The following is a 25,148-nucleotide window of genomic DNA, read 5'->3' as shown; positions in this document are numbered from 1 at the left end:
GGGAAGATGGTGGGGAAAGGGGAGCCCTGGTAACGGGGCCTGCCATTGATTTCCGAGGGGGATGATGCATCTGTCACCTCACCGTGGTCACTGGCTGTCACCTCCATAACCTCCACGCTGTGCACTGGAGGAGGGGGTGGGTTTTGGTTTTAAAACTAACCTCCGAAACAAATTTGAGGTGTTGGGGTCAGACAGAACCTCCAGGCTCAGATATTGCCTTCCTGGTTACAAGATTTGTTATTTTTAAATAATAGCAACTCATAGCAACTGCTTTGGTCCTATGTTTTACAAACAAGTAACTTGCAAGCTCAAATTTGGCCAACTGTAGGCAGTGGCAGCACTCTGTGTGTGTGTGCGCGCTCTGTGCACCAAGGCCTTAGTTTAATGCATTATTTAGGGACAGCTTTTCCCTCGTCCTGTTTCTCTTGCCTTTCCCTGCACTCAAATTTGTGTCTGAACTTCAGAAGAAGAATTAGGTCCCTGTGCAAAGCTGTGACAAGTCATGAGTTTACTTTTTAGGGCCAGCAATTCTGAATTCCTCTGGGATTGTATGAGGGAGCAGGTTTTAGTGGGAGTTCTGTGGAGAAGAGCACTTGAGTCATTAACTGAGAGCCAGCCCCCATGGCCAGGCACTCTACCTGCAGCAGCTCTGTTCTGGTAGCCAAATTCAGGGAGAGCCAGAGCTGGAGCAGCTCAGCTGAAACAGTGGGTGGTTTGGGCAAGTCCCAGTGCAGCAGGCTGGGCTCTGCCTTCAGGAGAGAGCTGGCCTCTGGAAGGCAAACACCTCACAGGAGCCACGTCACCGTTCCACTGCCAGGGGACCCCGCTCTGAGGGCACAGAGTGGCTCCTACTGACCACGGACACAAGGAGGAACCAGGAACAGCTCAGCTCTCTTTCAGTGCTATTTGAGAATGGCTGTAGTTCAACTTGATTCACTGTTTATTATGTTTAAAAAAATATAGTTCACACAAAAGTATCATGTAAACATTGTTTAAATAACTGCTGGTGCTCAGGCAGGACACGGGGCTGAGCTGATGGTCTCCAGTGGGGCCGCACCAGCCTCGGCGTGGAGCAGCCAGGGAGGGTCTCGGGTGCTGTGGGGGAGCAGGCAGCACGCTCACAATGACACCGGCCTAGAGCTTTGGGTTACTCGGTTCCAGGATTCCCAAGCCAAATCTTTCAAAACGCAGGACAACTTTGCTACTGTTAATGCTGCAGAGAGTGGGGAGGGAGAGGAGAAGGGAGGGGGAAACAGTTACTGATGATTCATCTCACAGAGCTAGCGCCCTATCGCAGGAGCTGAAATCACTTTGGGTCTGCTCTCGCATCACTGCAGCTCACCCAAGAGATGCTCAAGTAATTCAGCAGCAAACACATGAAGTTATTCACTCAAACCTCATCAGTGGGAAGAAACTGCACAATCTGATCTGCCCAAGGGGGAGGAGCAGGAGGCTTTCCCAGGTCTCTACCTTGGGTAGAAGCCTGACACTGGTTTTCAGTGGGCACTTGCTTCTCTTGAAGTAGAAGGGAAGGAAAAACTGACAGAATTTTCTTTGTAAGAGGAAGGGGAGTTTTCACAAGGTACATGAACAGGTTAGGAAACCCCAACAGAACAAACCCAAACCCATGTGCTCCTCCGCGGGCTCTACAAACACATAAAGGGCTCTCCCCCCTTGCTCTCACACTGCTGGCAGAGCCAGAAGCACTTTCAGCTCAGAGCTTTCCTGAGGAGGCTCAGGGAACGATGTGGGAGCTTGTCCTCAGACAGCAGAAAGCCCCTTGGTGTGTGCTCTCCTCTGTCCCTGTCCTCTCCCCTCCAAACCAGTGAAAAAAGACCTTTTCTAGAAGGCACGTGTTTGCTGTGGTAGCTGTGACTCAGCCAAGGCCCTGCATTGAGTCCTTCTGCTGACCAGGGACGTGAACAGAAGCAAACCGTAACATTCCAAGCCCTGGATCTGCAAGGGGAGGAGCTGAAGGGTGCTCTTGCTTTCCTCCTCTTTTACACGCCTTTGTAGCTGATCCCAGCTGACCCACGTGGGCCTGCTCTGGACACTGCCCCAGCCTGGTTCTCAGGGGGCAAAGGACCCTCAGCTGCTCCAAGCAGAGCAGGGACCATCCTTCTTTCCACTCAAGAACTGACCCTGGCTCCAGTGCTGGCTCTGTGCCTGAGGGAGAACTGGCCTGGCCTCAGCTCCTGCTGGTTCTGCTGGTTTGCAGTGCAAGTGCTGTGGCAAAGTCCCCGTCACCCGCAGCCACAGAGCTCCAGCAGGCACTAAGGACACGGCCCCAGAGGGGCTGGGGCCTCGCAGCAGTCTGGGGACAGCCCTGAGCTGCAGGCAGCGCGGCCGGCCCTGCCCGTGGTGTGCACCTGGTCAGTCCGAGCGCGTCCCCGCGCCCTTCCCCGAGGAGCGTCAGCTGCCGGGCGCTCCGAGGCAGAGGAGCCCGCTGTTAGCCAGGAAGGTCTCGCAGACAGGAGTGGTTATTGAAGCTACAGCCCACACCAAGCGAAAGGCAGAGAGAACTCGGATAAAGTGTTGATTATGTCCATGGGTTAATTTCGTGGTTTGTTTTTGCTTTTTTAATGGAAGGTGATTGTCCAAGTTGCCGGTTAGGATACGACACATGGAAGCATGCAAGGTGGAGCCCGTTATTGCACCAGTAGCTACAACCTACAAAGAAATATGGGAGGGAAGGGAAAAAGACACCGTAAGAGTTAGTTTTCAGTTATTTAAAGCAAGCCTACACACTGTACAGCTTCGACCAGGCTGCAGCAGGGGTTAGTGCAGTGCTGGGAAAGGATCTGGATGAGGTGGGGGGGAGCCCCACTGCTCAGTGCACGTTCTTTTTGTAAGGGTGAGGCCAGAGTCTGGGGGAAGCTCTCTGCAGTTTAAAGTTGTTGGACTTCACTGGTGTGTCAGGGATCCGGAACAAATGGGGGGGAAATTGCACAGAAGTGGCAAAATTTTCAACCAAAACTCCAAAGCCCCCACACCCAGCCTAGACCAAACTGCCATGACAGTTCCTGTGTCAAGAGTTTGGGTGGTTCTGATCAGGTGTTTCAGGAAGAGGGTGAAGGGTTATAGGAAGGGAAGGGGTGGGTTAAACATCAGAACAAAGAGAAAGTAAACACAAGCAGTTCAGGAGATGAAAAGAAACACTGAGCCAAGGCCACGGTGAATGGGCACTGGGCACAGATATGTCTGTGGCCTCAAACCCATGCAGTCTGAACCACTTCAGAGGGAAACAGTGCCCTGTTCTTGGGCCCTTCCCTTCCTCAGGCAGTACCTGCCATTACCATCACAGGGAAGTTCCAACCTCACTGGGGTCAGTGTGGGCCCTTCCCAATGCTGTCATGGATGTTCTCTGACACCAAACAGGGGAATCGGTCAGCTGCTGGAGGGAGGTGAATATGGTGAAGTAGGAAACGAACTGTCTGAGGCTCATGGCTTAGCCACATCATTTCCCAGGAACTAGAGAAGCAGAGGAGCAGCGCTCCCACCCTGCCAGGTCTGACAGCCCCAGGAAAGCAAATAAAGCTCAGAAATGATCAGCTAGCAAATTGCATGGCATCAGTGTTGTGACCAGCAGCAGGTACTCACTCAGCAGACTTCCAGAAGTGCCCTGGGTGGGAGAGCCGGCGGTTCAGTTTTGGCAGTTTTTCAAGCATTTCCATGAGGACAGTGAAGCTGGGCCGCTCGCTGAGGTCGAAGGCCCAGCAGGCCGAGAGGATTTCCTGCAGAGGACAGTGGTGGCTCATTATCTCAGTTCATGGGTCAACTGTGCAGACCAGAAAACTGTCTGAGCACTGGGATGTGTGTAAGGCCAGGCAGATACTGCTCACAGAGGGCCTGGACACTGTCAGAACCCAAGAGTGTCCCGTGCTGGGGATGTTCATTTCTGCACCACAGTTATGGGCACAGGCTTAACCTGGTCTCCCACTCTCATCTCTTCTCTTTCCTGCCCTTTCTCTTTTGAGTTATGAGTATAATAACTCTCTTGAAGCAGCCCCTCTCTCCCTGACAAACAGGGGAGAGTACTTACATTGACCTCTTTGCCCAGGCTGACAGTGGCAAGGACTTGTCTCACTCCCTCGCCGCTGCCGATCTGCCAGATGAGAGCCTCTGCAGGCTGGGTCCTGAACGGCCACTCCCGTGCCTGGAGCTCGTACCACACGGTCCTGCAATGCCAACAGACATGTCAGGCCTCTGCCTGCTCCTGACAGACAAAGTACCCAATGCTGGCACTGTTCCAGCCGCTTCTGCTGAGCTCTGGGAGGTGCCTAAGCCTGTGCAGCAAACCCCTTCCACCCATGACTTTTGGAATAGGTGAGGAAAATGTGTCCCAGCTGGAATCTTGAGACTGAGAGAAGGGGAGCACTGACTGGAAGCCTTAGGCCAGTAGCCAGTCTCACTTAGCAAGCTCTCCTGGTACTCCTGGGTGTTCCTTTCTTACCCAAAGGCATAGATATCTGCAGCTTTGGAGAAAGGCAGCTTGTCTTCATCTTTCCCTGGGGCCATCTCACGGACAATCTCAGGGGCCAGGTAGCACAGCCAGTCATGAGGCAGCTTCAGTTCATTCTCCCTCCTGAGTCCAAAAGAAAGAAGCAGGATTAAAACATTGGTGTGGAGGCCATATCTGTGCTGCACCTGATGCTTTGGCTTTATTTACTCCAATGTTTTTGCTGATGTTTTGTTTCTAATTTTCTTGCCATTTTAACAAATAGGCATGTGTCAGCCTGACACTCACAGCTCCTTCCTGGGCTTAAGGTCTGTTTGTTCTGTGCTCTGAGTCTTAATCCAAACTCTCTAGCTGTGTTACTGCAACTGCAGGAAGAACTCTGCTCAAAAGGAAAACAAAGCAAACATGCACAGTGCAGCCTGAGTGTGTACTAAACCAATGGATGCTTCTTGTGCACTGCAGGAAATGTTTCCCTATTTGACCATTTGTCATTCTAGATGTGGAACCAAGCACTGAAACCTCCACTTACCTTCCTTCCTGAACCACACCCGAAATTCCAAATAATCCAAAGTCGGTGATCACAACTTTCCCATTGTCATAGAAGACATTTTTGGATTTCAGATCCTTATGTACAATCCCCTTTGCGTGGAGATACCCCATGCCCTGGGAAACACAGCAGAGATGGAAACGTTTTTGGGGTTTTATTATTTCCAAGCATACTCTGCTTGCTAACACATTTCCCCTTCTAACTCCAGTGTCAAGGATTAGCTGTAACTGTGGGATTTGTGCAGGAAGGCGTAGGGAGAGGCTGAGGGAGCAGCTCCCAGTCCCATGTGTGGCTCTGAGCTCTGGCTGAGGCCGTACCCAGTGGCTCCCTTGGCATAACAAAAGCCCTTACCTTAATGATCTCCTGTGCTATCTGCCTGGTTTTGTTGATGTCCAGGGAGATCTTGGGGTCCCTCACAAAGGAGTGCAGCGTCCTCCCTTTGCAGAAGCTACAGGAATTGTTTATGTATGAGAACATTAGCTAGCTCTACAATACATTTCTAGTAGAACTAATAGAAAGATCTCTGTCTCACCTGGTAATGATTGCTAAGTGAGGGGGGTTCATGCAGGCTCCCATGAACAGCACCACGTTCTCATGCCGGGTCTGCCTGTAGTTCATCACCTCCTTCTTGAAGAGCTTGAGATGATCCTGGTTGTTGCCGTCGATCTCCAGCAGCCTGATGGCCACCTCCCCGTGCCACTTGCCCTTGTAGACCTTGCCCCAGCGGCCCTGGCCGATGGGGTCCCCCAGCTGGATCTGCTCGAAGGGGATGTCCCACTCCTGCAGGTACACGCTGGTCTGGCTGGGTTTGCGGTAGATCATCCCCTGCAGGTGCGGCCGCCGGTTGGGCAAATCTTCCACCTCATCCTCATCGTCCTCGGGCTCCGACTTACTCGCCTCTGGTTCCTCCACCTGTCCACAGCAAGGGAAGGGAAAGGTGTGCTGGCAGTCCCTCAGGGGCGGCAGAGCAGCCCAGCAGCACAGGCTGCTCCAGAGAGCTCCGGGGCAAAGCAGAACCCACCTGTGCTTCCCGTGCGCCTCCGCCCGTGCCCGGCTGCTGGGCAGCGCTGCAACAGAAGCAGTGAAAGCAACGTTTGACATCACTGGGGAATGGGGGCCTGTGCTGCCATTAGGGAGCAGAAGGAGCCAATGCAGAACAGATCCTGACAGTTACAGAGGTCACAGAAAAATACAACTCCTGCTCCATGTAAAAGAGAAGGACTCTTTGCTCACTTTGGCAAATGAGGGACAAAGTGGGGGCAGTGATTCTTGATAATTAAGTGGCAGGAATTGATTTGGCAGTGGCAAGGCTCTGTTATTACACTGTGTTCCAGGAACAGATGCTCCCATTCCTACCCCTGAAACACCTGCAGTGAAGCAGCTGGCAGTGCAGGCTGGAAGCTTTTCCACGTCCTGCAATTGGGATCCTGAAAGAGCTGTCTGCTTGCAGCTCAGTGCACCGTACCCTTCAAGTTACAGTACTCCAAATTCTGCTTCATCTGACCCTCACACAACCAGGACTAGATATTAAAGGCTTGGACTCCTTAGTGTGCCATTTAGAGTTAAGTGCCATATTCAGCTTTATAAAACTGGCAATACCAGCATCACCCTCACTGACTAAAGTTACTCTGGGAATTCTCGGGTGTTAAATCTGGTTTTGGCCATACCATAGCACTTCTGGGCTGACTTGAGGATTACCAGGTAAATGCTGTGCAAATGAAAGTATTTAAAACTCTACTTACTTAGTGTCTGCAGCAGTTTCTGGAAGCTGTGCTGTTTGTGCAGGACTGGGAATTTCTGGGAAAGTACAAACAGTTATGATACATCTTCTACACTTCAATCTCCTTTAGACTGCAAGTTTTAACACTGCAATAGCAACTATTTGCTTCTTATTTAGGAATTATAAACTCAACCACAGAGTGATTTTATACTTTTACTGATTTAAAACTCTGCTCATCACTCCTATGCCTGCATGTTGGCTGAGCTCAGTCCTCTTCCATTTCCCCCACCTATCTGTAAAGTCCTTTTGGCCAGGCACAAAGCCATAAAAGTGAATCTTTAGAAAGGAGGAACATGGATGTGAATAGAATCCACAGCAGGAAACGGATTTTCTACGGCTAAATATTCAAAGTTCCATCTCAATACAAAAATCACATCACCAGCTCAGATTAGGGGAGAGAGGCCTGAGTACACACTGAGATAAGAGAAAGTCTGGATTGTTTTAGATAGGTTTTTTAAAGCAGAATGATTGTTCTTGGGCAGGATGCAGAGGTTTACAAACAAGTTATGTTTCAGCAGTAGAAGTTGGTTAGTAGAATTAAAACAATCAACTCACCTGGGAAGATAAACTGTTGTCTATGCTGAAGGTAGTAGGCAGCTTTTTTATTAATTGGGGGTTTGTAAAAAAGGAACAGCAAAAAAAAAAATACCAGGAGAAAAAAGAACAAAAAAAACAAAACAACACAAACAAGTTAGAGGATCATCAGTGAGTGCCTCATGTGCATTCAATGAATTAGTCCCAGGTCACTGCTGGGAACAGATTAGTGCAGTATCAGCCTGCTGGGGGGAATTTCAGCACATGCATTTTGGGAGGGCCCTGACAGATGACAGAGGTATCCAACACAAGCTGTGCCACCTCTCTCAAACAGCCTGGTGGGCGAACACCACACTTGGATCCCCAGTGGCAGGGGCAAAGGGAGAGCCCAGGAACGTGCAAGGCAGGCCCACATCAGGTGTGATGTGATGTGCTCTCATGTCTCAGCTTTGCAGGGGTGCCCCCACAGAAGCTGAAACTCGTGAACCATCCGCCTTTTTTATTTTTTCAGTGAATCTGAGCAGTTTGTCCCAATGCAAACTAGCTGCAGTGGAATCCTTACACTGAACTGCCTCTGGTCCTTTTTAGCAGGCTCAAACTGCAACTTAAATTCACAGGTCAGAAGGTGATGCAAAATTCAGCAATGTTGAAGGCCAGATGTAGTAGCTACTGAGCACCATATGACTTCAGGTCAAAGGAATTCCATTTATTCTCACTGTTTAGATCTTTGCCCTTGTCAGAGATACTTGTCCCTCTCAGCTCTGGTTAAAGCTGCGCGCTGGGGCTCTCAATCCATAGGGCATGAAGGGTAAACTTCTCTCCACCAGTCCTGCTTGACAGTGGTTTAAAAATCGGTGTTGATTATCGGTTATATTTTGGAAGGGTCTGGTAAAGTAATTCATTCCAGTTCTCATTTTTACAGCCTGCTCCAGCAAGCACCTCCCTCCTGACTGAAAGCCCCTGGTGAGCACACATTGCAGGCAGCATGCATTGTACAGCACAAAGGGGAAAGGAGGAGAAAAAACTGCTTTTTTCTTCGGTCCTTTTCCAAAATGGAAAAGGAGAAATGTTCCTCAATAATCAGCTTCCTGCAAAGATATCTTGCTGATACCCTTTAAAAATTTGTAAGAAAGACATTTTCATTTTATCAGATAATAAGATACACTTCTACACCTTGTTTAAGGCACAGCCATGTATTCAGAAACCTACAGCTCCCTGTGAACTCCTGGTCAGCCTCTTCTTGCAGAGCCTGCTGCCAGACAGGAGTTTACCTGGGAAGTTGAACCGCCCGTCCCTCTGGCCCATGGGGGACGGGTTTGGGGGCGGCGTCGCGCTGGGAGGGTTGGAAGACTGGAAAGGTGCTGGAGAGGATGGAGTGGATGAGGTTGTAGAAGAAGGATTACTGCTGGAGTCCAGGTGGTTTATTGCTGGTGGATGCTCCTGCAAAGCAGAGAAAGACACTCCTGAGAGAACAATAAAGGGAAAGAGGAGTTCCCCTCAGTGTCTGCTGGACAACAGATAGAGGGAACTTGTTCCCAGGCTTGATTGTGGCATTCCTTTTCTGAATAAGCACCTGGAGCTCTGCACAACCCGTTTTACAGGGAGAAAATGTCTCATATCCAAGTCTTGCAAAGTTGAAAGTTCTCACTCCAACCAGTGAGATCCAACCTCTCCCTGTTGCAGCTCCCCAGGGACTCTGGACATGCTTCAGCCACCTCTTACCTTTTTAGTTAGTGCTTTGGGGAGAGTTCCAAACTGGGGTTCTGTGGGTCTGTCTACTGGATTATTGATATCAGATGGGACAGACTCTGTTCTTCTAATTTTTGTTACTGAAAAACAGGTTGGAGAAGGGAGAAAAACAGCTTTAAAGAGACTTTATTCTTTCCATATCAACAATTATATTGAAATGCCAAGAATTTGTAGAAATTACTTACTGGGAAGGAATGATATTCTACAGGCAGGTGCCTCTTTAGTACATTTGTTGTGACATTTTAATCTGAAAGATAACCATTACATGTTAAATAGCAACTTGTTCTTTCCCAGAAAGAGGAAGCCTACCCTTAATTTGTAATTCTTATGCTAATCTCAGAAGGAGTTCTGGAATGCTCAGCCCCAGAGCAGCAGGCATATGGAAAATCCTATTATTTAGGCTAATGAAACCACAAACATATCTTAGCATCTGATTTATTTTTAATAGAGTTACTTTCACTGACTTTCAGCCAGCAACCATGAAGTAGTGAAATCTCAGTCTTCTGGACTAACAAGCCTGAGAGAGAAGCAAAAATTATTATCCTGGCTGTTATTTAGGGATTCAGCTCCTACTACAAGATTTGCCCAGGATGAGGTAGGAAGGCTGTGGCAGGGAAACAAATTTGGTTCATTCATGTGTCAGGCTGCCAGATTCAAGGGTGAATTGTGCCAGAGCATCCCTTTGCCAGGCCAGAAGGACTGAAAAAACGATGCCACTGCCAAAAGAGCATCACATCAAGAGACACGAGTTACTACAGGCTGTGGTGAGTCCAGTTCCAGGCTGTTCTGAAGGAGACCATCCCCGTGTGCTCACCTGCAGTACTTACACTTCACCCCGAACATCATGCTTTTCTGGCACACTTGGCAAATCTGAGATAACCAGGACTTTGTAGAGAACCTGACAGAGACGAGAGAGGGAAAACTGACGTTAGTTTGTGTCCGAGGGAAAATGAACATTTGTAGGTAGCTGAACTTGACAACTGAGGCACCTGAACTGACTCCAAACCAATCTCAGAGCCCTGTGCCACCACAGCCCTGCCTGGGCTGCTGGGCTGTGCCCCTGGGCTGCTCACCTGTGAATTACAGCCAGCCCCAGCCCTGGGCTGCTCACCTGTGAATTACAGCCAGACCCAGCCCTGGGCTGTTCACCTGTGAATTACAGCCAGCCCCAGCCCCTGGGCTGCTCACCTGTGAATTACACCCAGACCCAGCCCTGGGCTGCTCACCTGTGACCTCTAGCCAGCCCCAGCCCCTGGGCTGCTCACCTGTGAATTACACCCAGACCCAGCCCTGGGCTGTTCACCTGTGAATTACAGCCAGACCCAGCCCCTGGGCTGCTCACCTGTGACCTCTAGCCAGACCCAGCCCTGGGCTGCTCACCTGTGAATTACAGCCAGCCCCAGCCCCTGGGCTGCTCACCTGTGAATTACAGCCAGACCCAGCCCTGGGCTGCTCACCTGTGAATTACAGCCAGCCCCAGCCCTGGGCTGCTCACCTGTGACCTCTAGCCAGACCCAGCCCTGGGCTGCTCACCTGTGAATTACAGCCAGCCCCAGCCTTGGGCTGCTCACCTGTGAATTACAGCCAGCCCCAGCCCTGGGCTGCTCACCTGTGAATTACAGCCAGCCCCAGCCCTGGGCTGCTCACCTGTGAGTCACAGCCAGGCCAAAGTCTCTTCGTACCGTCTGGGGGGATCCCTGGGAGAGCTCTGATGGAGAACAAGAGGAGGGTTTAGGGAAGCATTGCTCACATGTGCTCGCCACCCTGCACAGAAACTGAGCAGTCGCTGCCCCGGGTCAGCACCTCCAGCATGAGGTGTCACAGGAGCACAGCTCAGACTGATTTGCCCCCTGTGAAGTTGCTCTTGTATTTGTTTCCATATGATTGGATAAATCATGATGTTTTACATTTAGGGATTACAGAAGTCCATCCGATCAGGTCTAAGCCATTCTTAAAGGGGAAAGTCTCTTCACTCCTAATTGGGTTACTCCCAATTGGTTTACCACAAATACCATCACCCAGTTTTTCTGCAGTGGCAGTAGATTTCAGAATATTCTATTTCACTGGAAATTATCTCAATTTTCTAGACAGGGCCAGCATGACCCAGAAGAATAAAAACATACATGTGAGCTCACTTAACTTTCTGCTAAGTGCAGAAAGGGAGATCTAGACTTCCAAATGCCAAACCAGCATGCCAGTGGTTAGAGCACATAACTTCCTGAAAACTCTCCAACACTCAGAATTCTGGCATATTTCCTGAACGAAATCTACAGAAATATTGCACATCCGAGGCAAACCCCAATGTGCAAGTGTCAGCACAGCAGAAGGGCTGGCTCAGAGCCAGTCTCCTCACTTGACCATAGGTGGCACCACAGTCTTTTTTATCATTAGTCCAGGGAGCTCCTAAAGGCATCTGTGATCCTCAGCCTCTTGGAAAAGGCTGGAATGGCTAGCTGCTGTTCCAAGGAATGCTGCTGCCTAGTGTGGCCATCCAAACAATCCCAGCACAGCAGTAAAGAAGGCTGTTAACATGGGGTCAGATGGTTAAATCCTCTCTGAATGAACATCAACCAGTCTGGGATTGTCCAGGACTCACCAGAGCCCACAGCAGACACCTCACCCCAGCCAACAGGTCTATATGAGGAGGAGCACCAAAATCCTTCATTTCTGTTTGAGTTTATTCTAATGCCTTTTTCATTTATCGGGCCAATTATCTCACTCTCCCCAGGGAAATGCTCAGATTTCTGCTGGCGTTTTCATTTTACCATCTTTCTATTTCTGAAAGTAATTCCTAAGATTTTTGTTTTAAAGGGCATTAGCTATATGTACAGTGCTTGGACTTTCATACTTGCTTTTAATACTCGGACACTTTTGGACACTTTCCAAGCTGCTCCAGTCTCTCTCCATTAGCTTCCAAGGTTACAGGTTGTGGCTGGGACACACCTCAGGATGGCTAGAACTCCCAGTGGCCCTGGAGAAACCCAGCCCTGCTCCTGCCAGCCATCACCCACATGAACAGACTCCTCAGCACAGAGGGAACACCCCACATTCCAGCACCTGCTGCAGCTTCCTCAGAAAGTGTCTTAACTTCATTGCAGAGACACTGGGCAATGAATATCCAAAGCCACTAGATGGTTAGATGTGAGATTCCTGTACCAAGAGGCATCTCTGCCAGCTGTCTGAGGTCATAGATAAGCACCCCCTGGCTTTAACCCTTGAAACATCAGTATTCCTTTGCCTTGCTTGTGTCATCTTAGAAAATACCAGGTGCAACCAAGTAAACCCCTGTGGTTCTGTGGCAGGCAAAGCTCCTGCTCAGTTAACAGAAGCTCTGGGATAGGAGGGCCCGTGGAGAACCTCCAGAGGCTGCCCAGGGATGGCCAACAAGGAGCTGACAAGCACGGGTTCTTCTCTCTCAGCAAGGCACTGCAGACACCCCTGTGAGAATCTCTTACCGAACCTAAAAAGAAGAAAAGATATATATATTTAGGTACCTGTGACAGGTACACACTTTGCTACAGCAGCATGTGCTGTCAGCTTTACAGACACCTCTGGCTTTGCAGAGGCTCCTGAGGTTGCTGCATTGCCAGTATTTTCCTGCCGACATAGGGCAACCTTTGCCGGGGAGAGCCCCAGCTCCGGTCCGGGAGGAAACTTACTTTATTGGAGGAACTTCGTCTATCCTGTTGCCCAGCTGAGACTCGTGGGACTTGCTCCTGGTGAGGGTGGGGAAGGTGGGCAGCAGCTGGAACACCTTGCGGCAGGGGGGCGGCGGCGTCCGCGGCGGCTTCAGGCGGTGCCGGCGCTTGGGCTGCGGCGTGGCCGGGGGGGTGACGGTGATGCTGTGCGGAGTCCTGGGCCTGCCCCCGGCCGCGGGCAGCGCCAGCGGCTCCAGCAGGGTCTCTGCCGAGGGACAGGGCCCGTGGCTCGGGGCCGGCGGCTCGCAGGGCGGGGCCGTGGACGCGGACACGGAGCGCGGCTGCTGCTGGCTGCCCTTGGCCGGGGCACTCGGCGACCAGGCGGGGTCCGGCTGCGAGCAGGAGCTGTCCCGGCGCTCGGGGAGGGCCATCGGCACATCGTCCCTCAGCTCCCCTCCTGTCCAACGGAGCAGCGTTAGTGACGGCCGCCAGGGAGGGAGGGCACTGCGCGCACCGAGCCCAGCCCCAGCCCGGGGGCTGCTCTGGGCTCCCAGGCGCTCCTGGGCTGGGCTGTGGTGCCCATTTCACCTGGCAATGATCTCCCCGAGCCTCAGCAGGGCCCCAGGCTGGGAAAACTCAGCACAGGGCCTGATCTGAGCTTTTGAGAGACATACACCTGGCTTTTTAAAAATGCCGTTTATTTCTAAGAGGTGAATGCCGTAACTCCTGAGCAATGGTTGGTTTATACAGTGTGGATGAGAAATATTTGACAGCCTGGCAGCCTGGGACAAGAAAGATTAGAAAAAAGGAAACATGAGACTGAGCTGTTTGCTGATTTTTTCCATTAACTAATCTTTGCCATTTGCAAATGGATGAACTGTCATAATATCAACAGGAAACATCACCTTTCAGTGACAGATTGATAACTGCTACAAAGAAAGATGCGGTGCATGTGAGTACCAGTCTGGTGGGAGAGGCTCTTGTACAAACAGATTTTACAGTGCTTGTGGAAGTGCTAGGGAAAGGTTTCTCTCTGAGCTGGCAATATTTGGGGAAGGCATCACCTACAAGGAATCTGGTTGTATTTAAGTATGTCAAGGATGTGTGCTGTCCCATGGAGAATGAACTGGAGCATTAGACACAACTCTGAAATGAAAGGGTTAATAAGGATATAGTCTACTCAATAGGAGAGGATTCTACATATATTTATTTCCATTTATTTATCTCACTTGATGTCCAAACCAAACCCAACTGACAGCTCTAGACGGGTTTGATCAGCGCACCTTCGTGCACACGCCAGAGCCGTATGCTGGTCACAGAACATGCCCAAACAGTGTCTGCAAGGCAGCAGATGGGGCTGGGCTGCTGGGACACCAGTGCCACAGGAGAACAAGGCAGTCTGTACCTGACTCCGTCACCTTCCGCAGGCAGCTCAGGGCCCCGTTGAGCCTGGAGCACTCCTCATCTCTGGCTCCACATCTCTTCATTGTTTCTTTCACCTTTGACTCATTCATTTCTAGTAAGGCATCCAGGGTCAGCTCCTCTGGTATTCTCTGCAGGAAACCAAGAGAGACCCTTTTTGTTGCTCTCTGTGCATAAATAAGAGTGTCACCTGTCATGTACTTTCAGCAGTGGCACTGTGTCACTGCCTGGGCTGACTCACGGTTCACTCCTTTTGGCAGTGCCCACAGCTGCTCTCTCCCCTGCCTGGGGTGTGAGTGTGCTCTGCACCTCCAGGACTGGTCATCCTCTGCTATTCCACTTAGGATTACAGGGGATCAAAATACTCCTCCCTTCGTGGAAAATTTTTGCAAAGCTACTAATGAAACTTAACTTTTTCATTAAAAATAGGGTCAGGAATAAAACAGGTCTAAAACCTGAAAAAGAGTCAGATAAGGATGTTTGGCTTTTCAGTACTGAAGTGAACAGCAGAAACAGTGAGGAAAACTATTTCTTTATTTGAACAAAAAAGAAATGTTTGGACAAAGATAGTGGCCTCCTCCTCAAGCAGTTTTTCCTTCTTCAGAGAACCAGCTTTACCCATATCCTGCCTGGAGAGATATCTGTGCAGAACTCCTTCTACATCTTAATACAACAAAGCCCCACAGTGATAAGGCTCAGATCAGGCAGACACAAAAGACACAAGAGCCTGGAAAACACAAAATGATCTGGTATTTCCTGACACAGAACTGAGCTGTGTCTCTCTCTCTTCCCCCATTCAAATGTTTCCAGTGTAAGTCTGCAGCAATTGTGGTTAATAAACAAAACCAGGATACTTAGCCCAGTTACCCAGGAATTTCCCTGTAAAGTTCTGCCTAAACAAACCTCCCTGTTGCCTATTCTCACAATGAGATCACAAATTTCACAATATTTGGCCTTTATCCTAAAGTTTCAACTCCTGGAATCAAGCTATATAAAAGGCTTTGAACTTTATTTGAAGGGGAAACTCAAAAGTGTGTCTCACTGCTTGGTGAAACAAAAGATTGGAATCCTCCAGTCCTTAAACCCCACTTCCGACTCAAAAGCAAACGTGAATGTGTTGAATGTCCTCTAACAATTGCATCTTTCTTAACCCAGACTCTTGCTTTGAGAGCTGACGCAGGACTTTCAGCTGTGACTGTGCTCATCAGCCCCAACCTTCGGAGCTCTGTAGGTGGCAACACAAAGAGTTTCCAATTTTAGTAACTGTGGCATGGAGCAAACAAAACGAATAAATTAAGGGCAGAAGTCTAAGAAACACATCCTGTATCTTCTGTCACGTGCCCTGAACTGGATGAAACACAAAACACAGCTGACTCAAGGGGAGACCAGGAATTCAAATGAGCAGTAAGCACAAAGCAGGACCAGAGCAGAGCTAGAGTTCAATGAAGTTTGGGTAGATTTACTTTTTTTTTCCTGTAACTAATCTTTGCATAGTCACAAAAGCACAGACATCACAAATGATGCTGGGTATTATTCATTTTTTCTGCACATCTGCACCACCATGATGCAGGAATAAGACTGCCCCAAAAGCTTGTTCCTGAATGACTTGGATAAAATTCAGAAAGAACAGAGACAGTGCAAAATCTATCTCCTGGGATTCCTGCCCTGCTATCACACTCCAAAAAACAAAACTCCCAGAGTTCCAGGTGCTCAGAACTGGACCCATAATGTGTTTCCACTATTCCGACACCCCAGCATGAAGGCAGCACAGGTTGCTCACAGAGCCCCAGCTGAGCTGGGCTGGTATCACCAGAATTGCACCAAGTCTCTCTCACAGTCAGTCCTTTCCTCAGAACCCCCTGGATTCCTCTCCCTGGCAGCTCACAGAAGCAGCTTTGTTCTGCCACACAGGACCAGGCCCTCAGCCTCGGGGGACACCAGCACTCTAAAGGGGACAGGGACAAACAGGGACCAAGGTTTAGTGGGACATGGAGACAGCTTTGTACCCCAGCCCAGGTGCTCCTGCAGCCGGGCAGCCAATGGTGCCCTATTAAGCACAAGGAAAAGCCAATGTCTTACAAAAACATTTATCCTATTTCATACTGTTACACACTGTTAGACTAAGTGGGATTACAGTGATGCCATTTTTGAATTATCTTGAAACATTTCCTCACTCTCACCATCCTCCCCTTAGAAAACAACACAGACTACATAGCCCTTGCTGTAGGCAGGAGCATCATTCCAGATCCCAGCAAGAGCTCCCCAGTCCCATCGCCCAGGACCCCCTCACTTCCCAAGCTTTCATGCACACATGCAACCAGGAACTTATCAGAGCTGTTACTAAGTTAGCTGGTAAAGTGGAAGAAACCAAGGTTTCCTCGAGAGAGCTGAGCTTTCCCACCACAGCCAGTGGTAGCTGGAATGCAGGTCCAGCTGGGGTGGGACTGGTGGCAGCACGGCTGGGGATCTGATTTCTCAATGCCTGATCTGTGGCAGGAACCAACCTTCAAGCTGGATCAAGGATTCAAGCCTTCCTGGTTGCAGAGAAAACAATTTTTTTAAGATCCCAAGCTAATGAGCACTTTAGAAGTGTCAGGGCATTCTTCCCTTGCCCCATCCCTTTGGAGGACACATCTCTCTCTGCCCAGAGCTGACTGGTCTGTGATGGTCCCCACAAGGCCCAGCTCTGCACCCCCAGCTCAGCTCTCACACAGACCCTGCCTGAGGGGACTGCACCCACACACAAAGCCCAAGCTCCTCTTCTGCTCAGGAGTTTAATTTTAGAAAGACAGAATAGCAAGTTGTAGGAAAGTAGAAAGTACAGAAAAGGAGATTATATTTAAACAATCCAAATGACCTTGAGCTGGGAGAGCTCAGACTTTCTGAACCTGCTGCCAGCCCCCATGACACGCGACAAAAGAAATAAGCCTTCAAAGAGGGGGAGGGAGGGGAAGTAAGAGGCTTTCTTTAAACAGCCACTCATGTGCTGCACATATGTGGCGGCTTAATATACAACGGGTCAACCTGATCCCTGTAAGACTGGCCTGCTCTGCCTTGGCTGTGTGTCACCCCCCAGGCAGTGTGACAGTGAGGAGGGTCACTAGTTCAGGGTGGCTCCCAAGCAGGTTCTGCTGCTGCCCTGGCTCAGCTGCTGTGGGGGGAGAAGGGTCCCTGCTCAGGGGCATGTGGGGGGCTCCAGCCCCTCAGTGCAGCTCTGGGCCCTTGCACAGGGGTTACTCCCACTCTTCACCACTGAGGGTGAGAAATGTGGGTCCAGCTGACCTCTCTTTACCTGCTTCTTCAGTGGGTGCTGAGGCTTTTTTAAAAAACAGCTTTAAAAATGCAGATTGAAGACTTGCATTAGGACCAAGCTCAACACCACCTCCCTGGGCACACCTTGTCTTGACAGGGAGAGCTGCAAGATATTCAGACAGTACTCTACTAATAAGGTCAGAATTAAAAACAGAGAAAAAGCAGGAGAAGACAGAATCTGCTTTCAATCTTCAGCACCTCATAACTGCCAACAAAATCTAAAGCCTAACCATGCATTGCTCAGCAGAAGAGATGCTAAAAAGTCCAAAGCAGGAAATTATTCCTCCCTACAACAGGTTAGAGGACTTTTCCCTGAAGCCCTCCTGCTTATCAGGCACAGACTGCACTTCATGGTGCACATGTCTAAAGAGAGAAAAGTGACTACCAATGCATCCGAGGAGCCACCCAAGGGTCAGTCTCAATTAGTCCGGGTGAAGAGTTCACAACAGTCCTTAATCTTGTCTGATGTCCAACTTAAATCCCTGAAACATGGCAAAAATGCTGGTATCTAACACAGTGGAGGGGTTATTTTTGGTAAAGATTCCACCCTGCAGATAAGCCTACGTAGCTAATGCTGCTGCAGGCACTCTGCAAAATCAGCCTGACCTGCTCCTCGACCCAGTAGCCACAGCTCTTCCTGTAAAGCTGGACAGTTGTCAAGGCCCCAAATGCCTCCTCTTAAATCAATACATTCCCTCTCCAATCATCCTCCTGTGAAGCAGCAGATGCTAGAAGAGAAAGCCCATTACATAAGGTGCTTAAATTCCCACTGATAGCTCTAAGCAAAGTATGTAAAGATGCACTTAAGAACATCTTGTGCCTGCCAGTTGTTATTTTGCAGTGTTTTTCTGGTGCCCAGCAATGAAGGTACTGAAAAATTGCTGTATTATTAAATTCCTGGAGATTTTATGGGCATTCTGGAAAGCCTCTCACTTGAAATTTCCAGCTTGCATTAAGCTGTGAGCATAAACAGGCCATGGTTCCACCTAACATCACCCTCCTCACTGTTCCACCTCGCGGCAGAGGCTCAGGGCATCCTGTCCAGCTGGCTCTTTGGGGACAGGAGAGCTGCTGTCACTACTCTTCTGTGGCAGACAGGTGTAGCAGATGCAGATCCCTCGGGCTGACCTCAAGCCATGAAGGGTTCAGAGTGCCCAAGGCTGCAAGGGGCACCTGGAGCCCTCAGCAGGGAAGGGGAGCCCCGGCAGTGGTAGAGACTGTCTTCCAGGAGCTATCTACACTGGGGAGGGGCCTTCAGCTGGAACACTGAAGGAATTTTATAGCTCAAGGAAGCCTGCAGGACAGAATTCATTTGCATACATACAATTAGCACATCCAGGATCTCTGCTATCTGGTGCGCCAGCCAGAGCTCCTGCTGCCAGACCCATGGAAATCCCCAACAAACAGCCACGGTCCTTATGGCCTTTTCATGCAGATATGCTGACAGAAAAAGATGAGAGGATACAGCTGGGGAAACCTGATAGGCGTAGGCAGATCTGCCTCTTCTATCCCCCACCCAAAGGATGCACTCACAAAAAGCCCTCACAAGTCTTCCAATGACAGACCTGCTACCAGCTTTGGCCCCTGTGCAAACAGAACCCTCTGCCCTGGGCTCACAGCAGCAGCCCCAGGCCCCTGGCTCACCCTTGGCAGGGGCATTTTCACAGGGGCAGCACAAGGCTCCGGGCAGACAATTCCTGCCCAAGGCATGAGCCCTGCCCGCTCTGCTCCCGCTGTGCCCAGCACTGCCCCTGCCTTGCTCAGCTCTGCAGCTCTTTGGCATCAATGCTGACTGGGCTTCACAGGCAGGCAGCAGGTATCCCAGAAAAGGGTACAACTGGGACTCAAATCCGTTCCCAAAAGGAACAGCCACAAAGCAGCCCCAGCCACAGCCCTGTTCCACCTGCTCCCAGTCTCCCTGGTGACACTGCCCTGCTCATGGCCAGACCCCGGGGCAGGATGTGCCCCTCCCTGTGCAGGACAGTTACCCACTCTAAAAACAGCTTTCCAAGCTTGACTGACTGGCACCCCTGCTCCACAGCCAGCAGGGCTGGCCCAGACATGCTTCTGAAGATGATAAGAACATGACTCTGTTCTTAAGTTAGTTTTTAAGACAGTGACAAGTTACATGTGGGAACAAATACAATAGTTATGTTTCTGGGAAACAGTGATAAAGGCAGAGAAAATCGCTTTCTGGGCTGAAGAAAAGAAGCCAACAGAATTTTTTTTAGTCTCTTCTATTTGGCAGACATACTCCAAGCTCAGAACCCAGTAAACAGCTCTGCAAGAGACTTCTTCCATCAGCTCAAGAGTGGAGAGAGCACTCTGTTCTCATCCTCTTTCCCTCCCACTGCCCTCCCAATTCCTGACTCCAACTCCCAAGGCAAGCAGGACAATCTGGATCAATCAATTCTAGGACCATCTTCAGAGCAACTTTTACCCACTCAAGATGACTACATAGCATAAACACCTTCTGTCTGTAAGGCTCCATGCCCTTACTTTTCTAGGTCTCAGTTCAAGTGCCTCTTTGCTCACTTTCATCCCACCATATTTAACCATTTACACATAATTTTTGGTATTAAACTACACATACAATTGGTCTCTAGAATTAATCAATCTCTAGAACTGATCAGATTCTAGAACTCCTAAGCCAAAACAAGGACTCCAGCATTCCCTAGAAAAATACTTAAACAGCCAAGTTACAGCACCACATTAGCCCAGCTCCCAGGCAGAGCTGGCTACCACTTTCTATGATAAAAATCTGTCTGGCAACTGATTAGAGGAACAGTAACAAAGCCACAGAAATAGCACAGGTTGGGGTGGGGTTCCCAGTTTCCTTACCCCTCAGAACCGTGCATTCCCACAGAGGATCCCAGACTGGGGCTGGCAGTGCCCACCTACCTGCAGGCCCGCGAGGTCGGTGCAGCCCAGCCCTCGCACCCGGCGCAGCGTCACCGGCTCGCTGCTGTCCGCGCTCTCGGCGGCTTTAGCTGTTGCCCAACGCCATAAACACTGCATTGTTATTGCTGTAATCTCTTCCAGAACTAAAGGATTTTACAGGCAGTCATTATTCTCATTTTAAATATAGGTTTTCAAAGAAATAAAGGAGCCCGGCAATTATAATCACCAGAGCTTTCGAGCTTCACAATGTCTAGAGCAAGTCACTGAGCAAAAATAGTCTTCACTCAGGAGTAGAGGAGTCAGCAGATATTCTAAATTGGAGCTGCTGCTCTATTTCTGACAGGAGAGCCTGGGAGCTTCTGTGCTTCCCTGCATGGCAGCTTTATTTGGGAGAGGACTGGGGGGAGCGAGGGGAGGGGAGACAGAGAAACAGAGCATTGTTCCTCTCACCGCTGAGCTAAAGAACTCCTGCAATTAGGCTGCTTTTCAACAGTGTTATGTCACAGATTAGCAGTCTTGAAAATACTCCCTCCAGTAGCACTAGAAATGCAAAGGGAATCAGAACCATTTAAAAAAGCAAAAACCCCATCAACCCAGGCCTTTCTCCTGATTTGTCCCTGACAGGCAGCAGGCACAGAGAGCCCTCTACTGCACCTCCTCCTGTGCCAGACCTCAGCTCTCAGAGGTGCCCAGGGCAGGGCTCTGGGACAGCTCTTCTGAGACTCCACAGGTACTTGGCAACCTCTCCGACTAGTTTCAGAGCCTAAAAGGCACAAGAAGAGAGGGCTGTGTGCCATGTGACCACACTGTGACATGTGTGCAGTTTTCCTCCTCTCGCACCATTTTTGGAAGCCTTAAAAAGCAAACCCAGCATGCCTATTTCCATTTTACAGTGAGCTAACAGTATCTGAGAGATGGGAAGCTGTTCCCAGTAGCACAGAGCCAGAACCACTCGAGGGTCCCCATTTTCACAGTGTGACCTGCTCAACCCTGTCTGCAAAGGCTCCTCCCCATCCTGTCACAGGCAGGCAGTGTGCACAAAGCAGGACACCACTCTAGATTTTGTAATAACTAACCTATTAAAGCTCCTTCTGTCAGTGATTTCCATTTTGAAAGCTTTCAGCTGAAATGCAGCTCAACATGCTGTATGAAATCTAAACAAGAGCAGGACTGATCCCATGATACCTGAGACATTTCTGAAAGGTAACTCATCCCAGACAGCTCTCAGCACTGTGCTGATGTCAGTGTCCAACACCAACAGTGGCTGCATGGCTATTTTTTAAGTAGTGAAATAACAGGACTGAAAAAGAAAAAAAAATCACTGCAAGAGCAGAGCACTTAGTTTATTAGCCCAGCAATTTCCACTTCCCCTAGCTCACAGCCTCTTCCAGCATGCCTACTCAGAAATTATTTTAATGACCCACGGGGTGCTGCAGTTCTGCTGTCCAGCGAATTTACGTGTTACAGAAGCTGCCTGCAGCTGCATGAAATGGATGAGAACCCTTAAAAGATAACCATACTTTTGGAATCCCAGGGGAATTCAGTGCTTTGTACACTTCTTACAGTTCTGTCCCAGAAGGAACAGAGTTCATTCAATTGGACACTGCTTGGGAGGGCGCAGCAAGAGAGCACGAATCAAAATAATACAGATCTGGGAAATTCTTTCTGCCTTAGACCAAACCCGAATTTGTTCACCCCTTTTAGTGACCACACATACAGAAGGGCAGTCTCAAACCTCTCTGCTCCCTAAATTAGCAGGATGTGGCAGATTTTAACTGTCCACCTCCCTCCCCCCTTTTCTTCACTTCTTCCCTGCTCCCCCCCCACTCCTTTCTGTAGGCATCACAAAGGATTTATAAAAAAGCTACAAAGACATTCTTTTAGACTCAGGCAATTCCAGTAACCTTAGAAACCAACACTAGCTGGGAGCCTGGCAGTTTGGCCACAGCAACAGGCTGCTTTTGTCCTCCCATTGTCACTGCTGCACCTTTGGCTGTGCCACCCAAAACCTTGCTGGGCTGGAAGAAAACAGCAGCATTACATTCAAAATGAACAGTAGGAAATAAAGGGAACAACTTGATCCTGAACCCATCCTGTTTCACCAGAGACCACTTAGCTACATCAGAACCAAGCTGGAATAACTTCCATGAAAATTTGTGGACTTTTTCACCCAGGCAGATTCCTGCTGAGGTCAAAGAAAAATTTTGGTTGTTTAGCGATCAAAGGAAACTTAATGAGAACATTGTGACCTGGCCTGCAGAGGCAAAAATGGAAAAAATAATAGAAAGGCCTTTTCTGCCTTGTTTAGCTGTCAGTGGACTGAGCTCTACGTGTATGTGTGTGTGTGTGTGTGTGTGTGTGTGAGACTGTAACAATGGTCCTGTTTTGGCTAATGCTGGCCACAGAACACAGCGCAGCACAGTACTATCAGTATCAAAAAGGTAGTAAGTGATTAAGTCCTGCTGTGGCTCTCAGACCCAGCAGGCAGCTGGGGATGTACTGGAGGGACAGGAGGGCTCTGTGAGGGCTGTGTCCCCTCCTTACCTGCACCACCTCCTTCCTGACGTTGACGATGTCCAGCCAGTCGTTGAAGCGGGGGTAGCTGTTGAGCTCGGCCGTGCGGTCGCTCAGGGGCACGCTCAGCTTGCACTGCCGCTGCCGGTGGATGTAGTCAATCAGCTTCACCTGGGCATGCAGAACACAAACTGTGAGCTTCCTTGGCACAGCTGACCCTTCCCAGGCTGTGCTTGTACACGGGCCACGCTGGCTTGTGAGCAGGGCTCTTTCATGACCAAGAAGTGACATCCTCCTGTAAGCTCTGGGGGAAATCCACGCAGTGTGTTTCCCTCACACTGAGCATCTTTGCTCTTCAGCATTTCAGCAGAAGGCAGGACCTGCTCTAAACCCCCATCAACAGCACTTCTGAGGCAGGAACAGCCAAAGTATCCAAAGACTCTGAGGCCTGTTATCTGATGGGCATTTCTCTTACAAAATCAACATTACAACCAGCTAACTTAAAAGAACAAAAATTCAGGCAGTTGGACTAGATGATTTCTGCATATCTTGTATTCTAAAGTTTTATTCCAAAGCTTTTATCACCTGACCATCTCATGGCAAATGCACTACACAGAATTCTTCACTTTAGGCACAAAAGAATAAAACACCAAAAAGGATTATTGTTTGTGCCTTATGTTTGCTTATCAAAAAGAAAATATTCTCCAATGATTGCTCACTGTGTCACACATTCCCATGAGGCAGGCTTAAGCTTCAAAACCTTCCTAACAAAACAATGCCTCAAAGCAAGTTAGTAGATCCATGATTTATAAACCCAAACGTGTTCTTAGTCAACAAATTTTAGCATTTGGGACATGATCAGACTGAAAATGTGAAGGAAAAAACAAACATGGAATCTTCGACCATTATGATGTGCCCCCTCTTACAGTTTAAGTGCTTTCCTATGAAGTAAGTTGAGAGCATGTTTTATGAGCAACCTATTCCTTACAACTATCAGCTATAAGGAGTTTGTCCCTGCCCACACACTGAATTCTGATAGCAATGCCATGCAGTTTGAGATTTATCAAAAAGTGTGTGAATACTGAAGTGATTCCAACTCCTGTAATGCCCAGAGCAATGCAAAGCTCTGCCATTCCCAGGAGAGGCAATGCAGGACCGCCATGCCCTAGAAACTCAGCCATTCCTTTGCATTCTCACTCTGACCACCCCTGCTGAAACCAGAGGAGCCTTTTCACCACAACTTCCCAACATAGCTTTGGAGCACCAGCCCTACAATGAACTGGAAATCCCAATCACTGGATCTCAGTACCTCTTTTTATATAAAGGGCTGTCAGCACTTCCTTTTTTCCACCCCTGCTCTGCTTCCTCCGGCCAGAGCAGAGCAGGGCAGGGCAGGGCAGGGCCAGCCTTGGGAGGGACTGGCTGTGGGCTCAGCAGTGCCCGGGCCCCAGCGGCTGCCACGCTGCTGTGCTGTTGCTGCGTGCCAGGCAGAGCCCAGCCAGGGCCTCTGTCCCTGCCATGTGTGCCATGTGCTGGGCCCTGTGTGACAGGCAGGGGCTGCTGCTGGCTGTGCTCTGGCTGCCCTCTCTCCGCACCAGCCCCTCGGCTGTGCCCTGCCCCGTGTTGCCCTGGCTCTGGAGCAGGGGAGCTGGGATCCCCCAGGCAGCCAGCCCTGTGCACGCTGGGGCACATGTGTCATGGGCTGCCTCAGTGCTGACCTCTGCTTGCTCACGGTCACACGTCCTTTCCCACAACAGCCTGTCCACAGGGCTCTCCTGTTCACTGCCATAGCAGAAAGGAGCTTGCGGGTGCTGTCCTAAGCATCTTCCTGCTCGGGGCTTGGCTTAAATTGTCTTTCTTCTCAGTGTGCTTTTCCCCCTCTATGGACAATGACACTGGGCAGGCTGGGACGAGTAGATGGGCAAGGGCCCCTCAGGACAGGCAGAAAGAAGACGCTGCAGGAAGTTTGTAGACTCAACAGCACCCAGTATGCCAAAAATCAGCTTACACAAATGAGAAACAGCTTCCCAACTGTGCAATAGCTATGACATGGAAAAGAGAAGGAAGACAGAAATCACTCAAGCCTTGTCTCTTTGCAGAAGCCACTTGAGGGAAGGGCCAATGACGATATGTGTTCTGATATACAAACTGCAACCACAACATCCAGCCCCAAGCAAACAGCTCAGCGTGTTTGTGAGCCTGTATGTGGAATTCCCAGGGCACTGCGGGATGTTCCTGCTGCTGCCCCGGGCTCACCTCACCCTTCCCCATTCCTGGGCACGCCCCAGGGTT

General features: G+C 49.7%; 1 protein-coding gene across 1 annotated transcript in view; it reads right to left on the bottom strand.

Moving 5' to 3' along the window:
* Positions 1–922: 922 nt before the first annotated feature.
* The window catches only part of KSR1 (kinase suppressor of ras 1), a 49,720-nt gene continuing 25,494 nt past the window's right edge, over positions 923–25,148 (bottom strand). Inside the window, exons 2-20 of the mRNA XM_068210763.1 lie at positions 22,887–23,027; positions 14,113–14,260; positions 12,729–13,164; positions 12,525–12,529; positions 10,717–10,777; positions 9,884–9,967; positions 9,255–9,316; positions 9,043–9,149; positions 8,592–8,760; positions 7,342–7,383; positions 6,749–6,803; positions 6,028–6,073; positions 5,539–5,918; positions 5,358–5,454; positions 4,989–5,122; positions 4,454–4,585; positions 4,043–4,178; positions 3,601–3,734; positions 923–1,213 (exon numbers count right to left, since the gene is read on the bottom strand). Of these exons, the coding sequence (XP_068066864.1) occupies positions 1,135–1,213; positions 3,601–3,734; positions 4,043–4,178; positions 4,454–4,585; positions 4,989–5,122; positions 5,358–5,454; positions 5,539–5,918; positions 6,028–6,073; positions 6,749–6,803; positions 7,342–7,383; positions 8,592–8,760; positions 9,043–9,149; positions 9,255–9,316; positions 9,884–9,967; positions 10,717–10,777; positions 12,525–12,529; positions 12,729–13,164; positions 14,113–14,260; positions 22,887–23,027 (2,448 nt within the window). The 3' untranslated portion in view covers positions 923–1,134. The remainder of the gene's footprint in view (positions 1,214–3,600; positions 3,735–4,042; positions 4,179–4,453; positions 4,586–4,988; positions 5,123–5,357; positions 5,455–5,538; positions 5,919–6,027; positions 6,074–6,748; positions 6,804–7,341; positions 7,384–8,591; positions 8,761–9,042; positions 9,150–9,254; positions 9,317–9,883; positions 9,968–10,716; positions 10,778–12,524; positions 12,530–12,728; positions 13,165–14,112; positions 14,261–22,886; positions 23,028–25,148) is intronic.

The sequence above is a fragment of the Anomalospiza imberbis genome, chromosome 20 (genome assembly GCF_031753505.1).
Source record: "Anomalospiza imberbis isolate Cuckoo-Finch-1a 21T00152 chromosome 20, ASM3175350v1, whole genome shotgun sequence".
In the NCBI taxonomy this organism is placed as follows: domain Eukaryota; kingdom Metazoa; phylum Chordata; class Aves; order Passeriformes; family Viduidae; genus Anomalospiza; species Anomalospiza imberbis.
The sequence above is the reverse complement of the archived record's forward strand: the minus strand, read 5'-3'. Positions and strand labels throughout refer to the sequence as shown.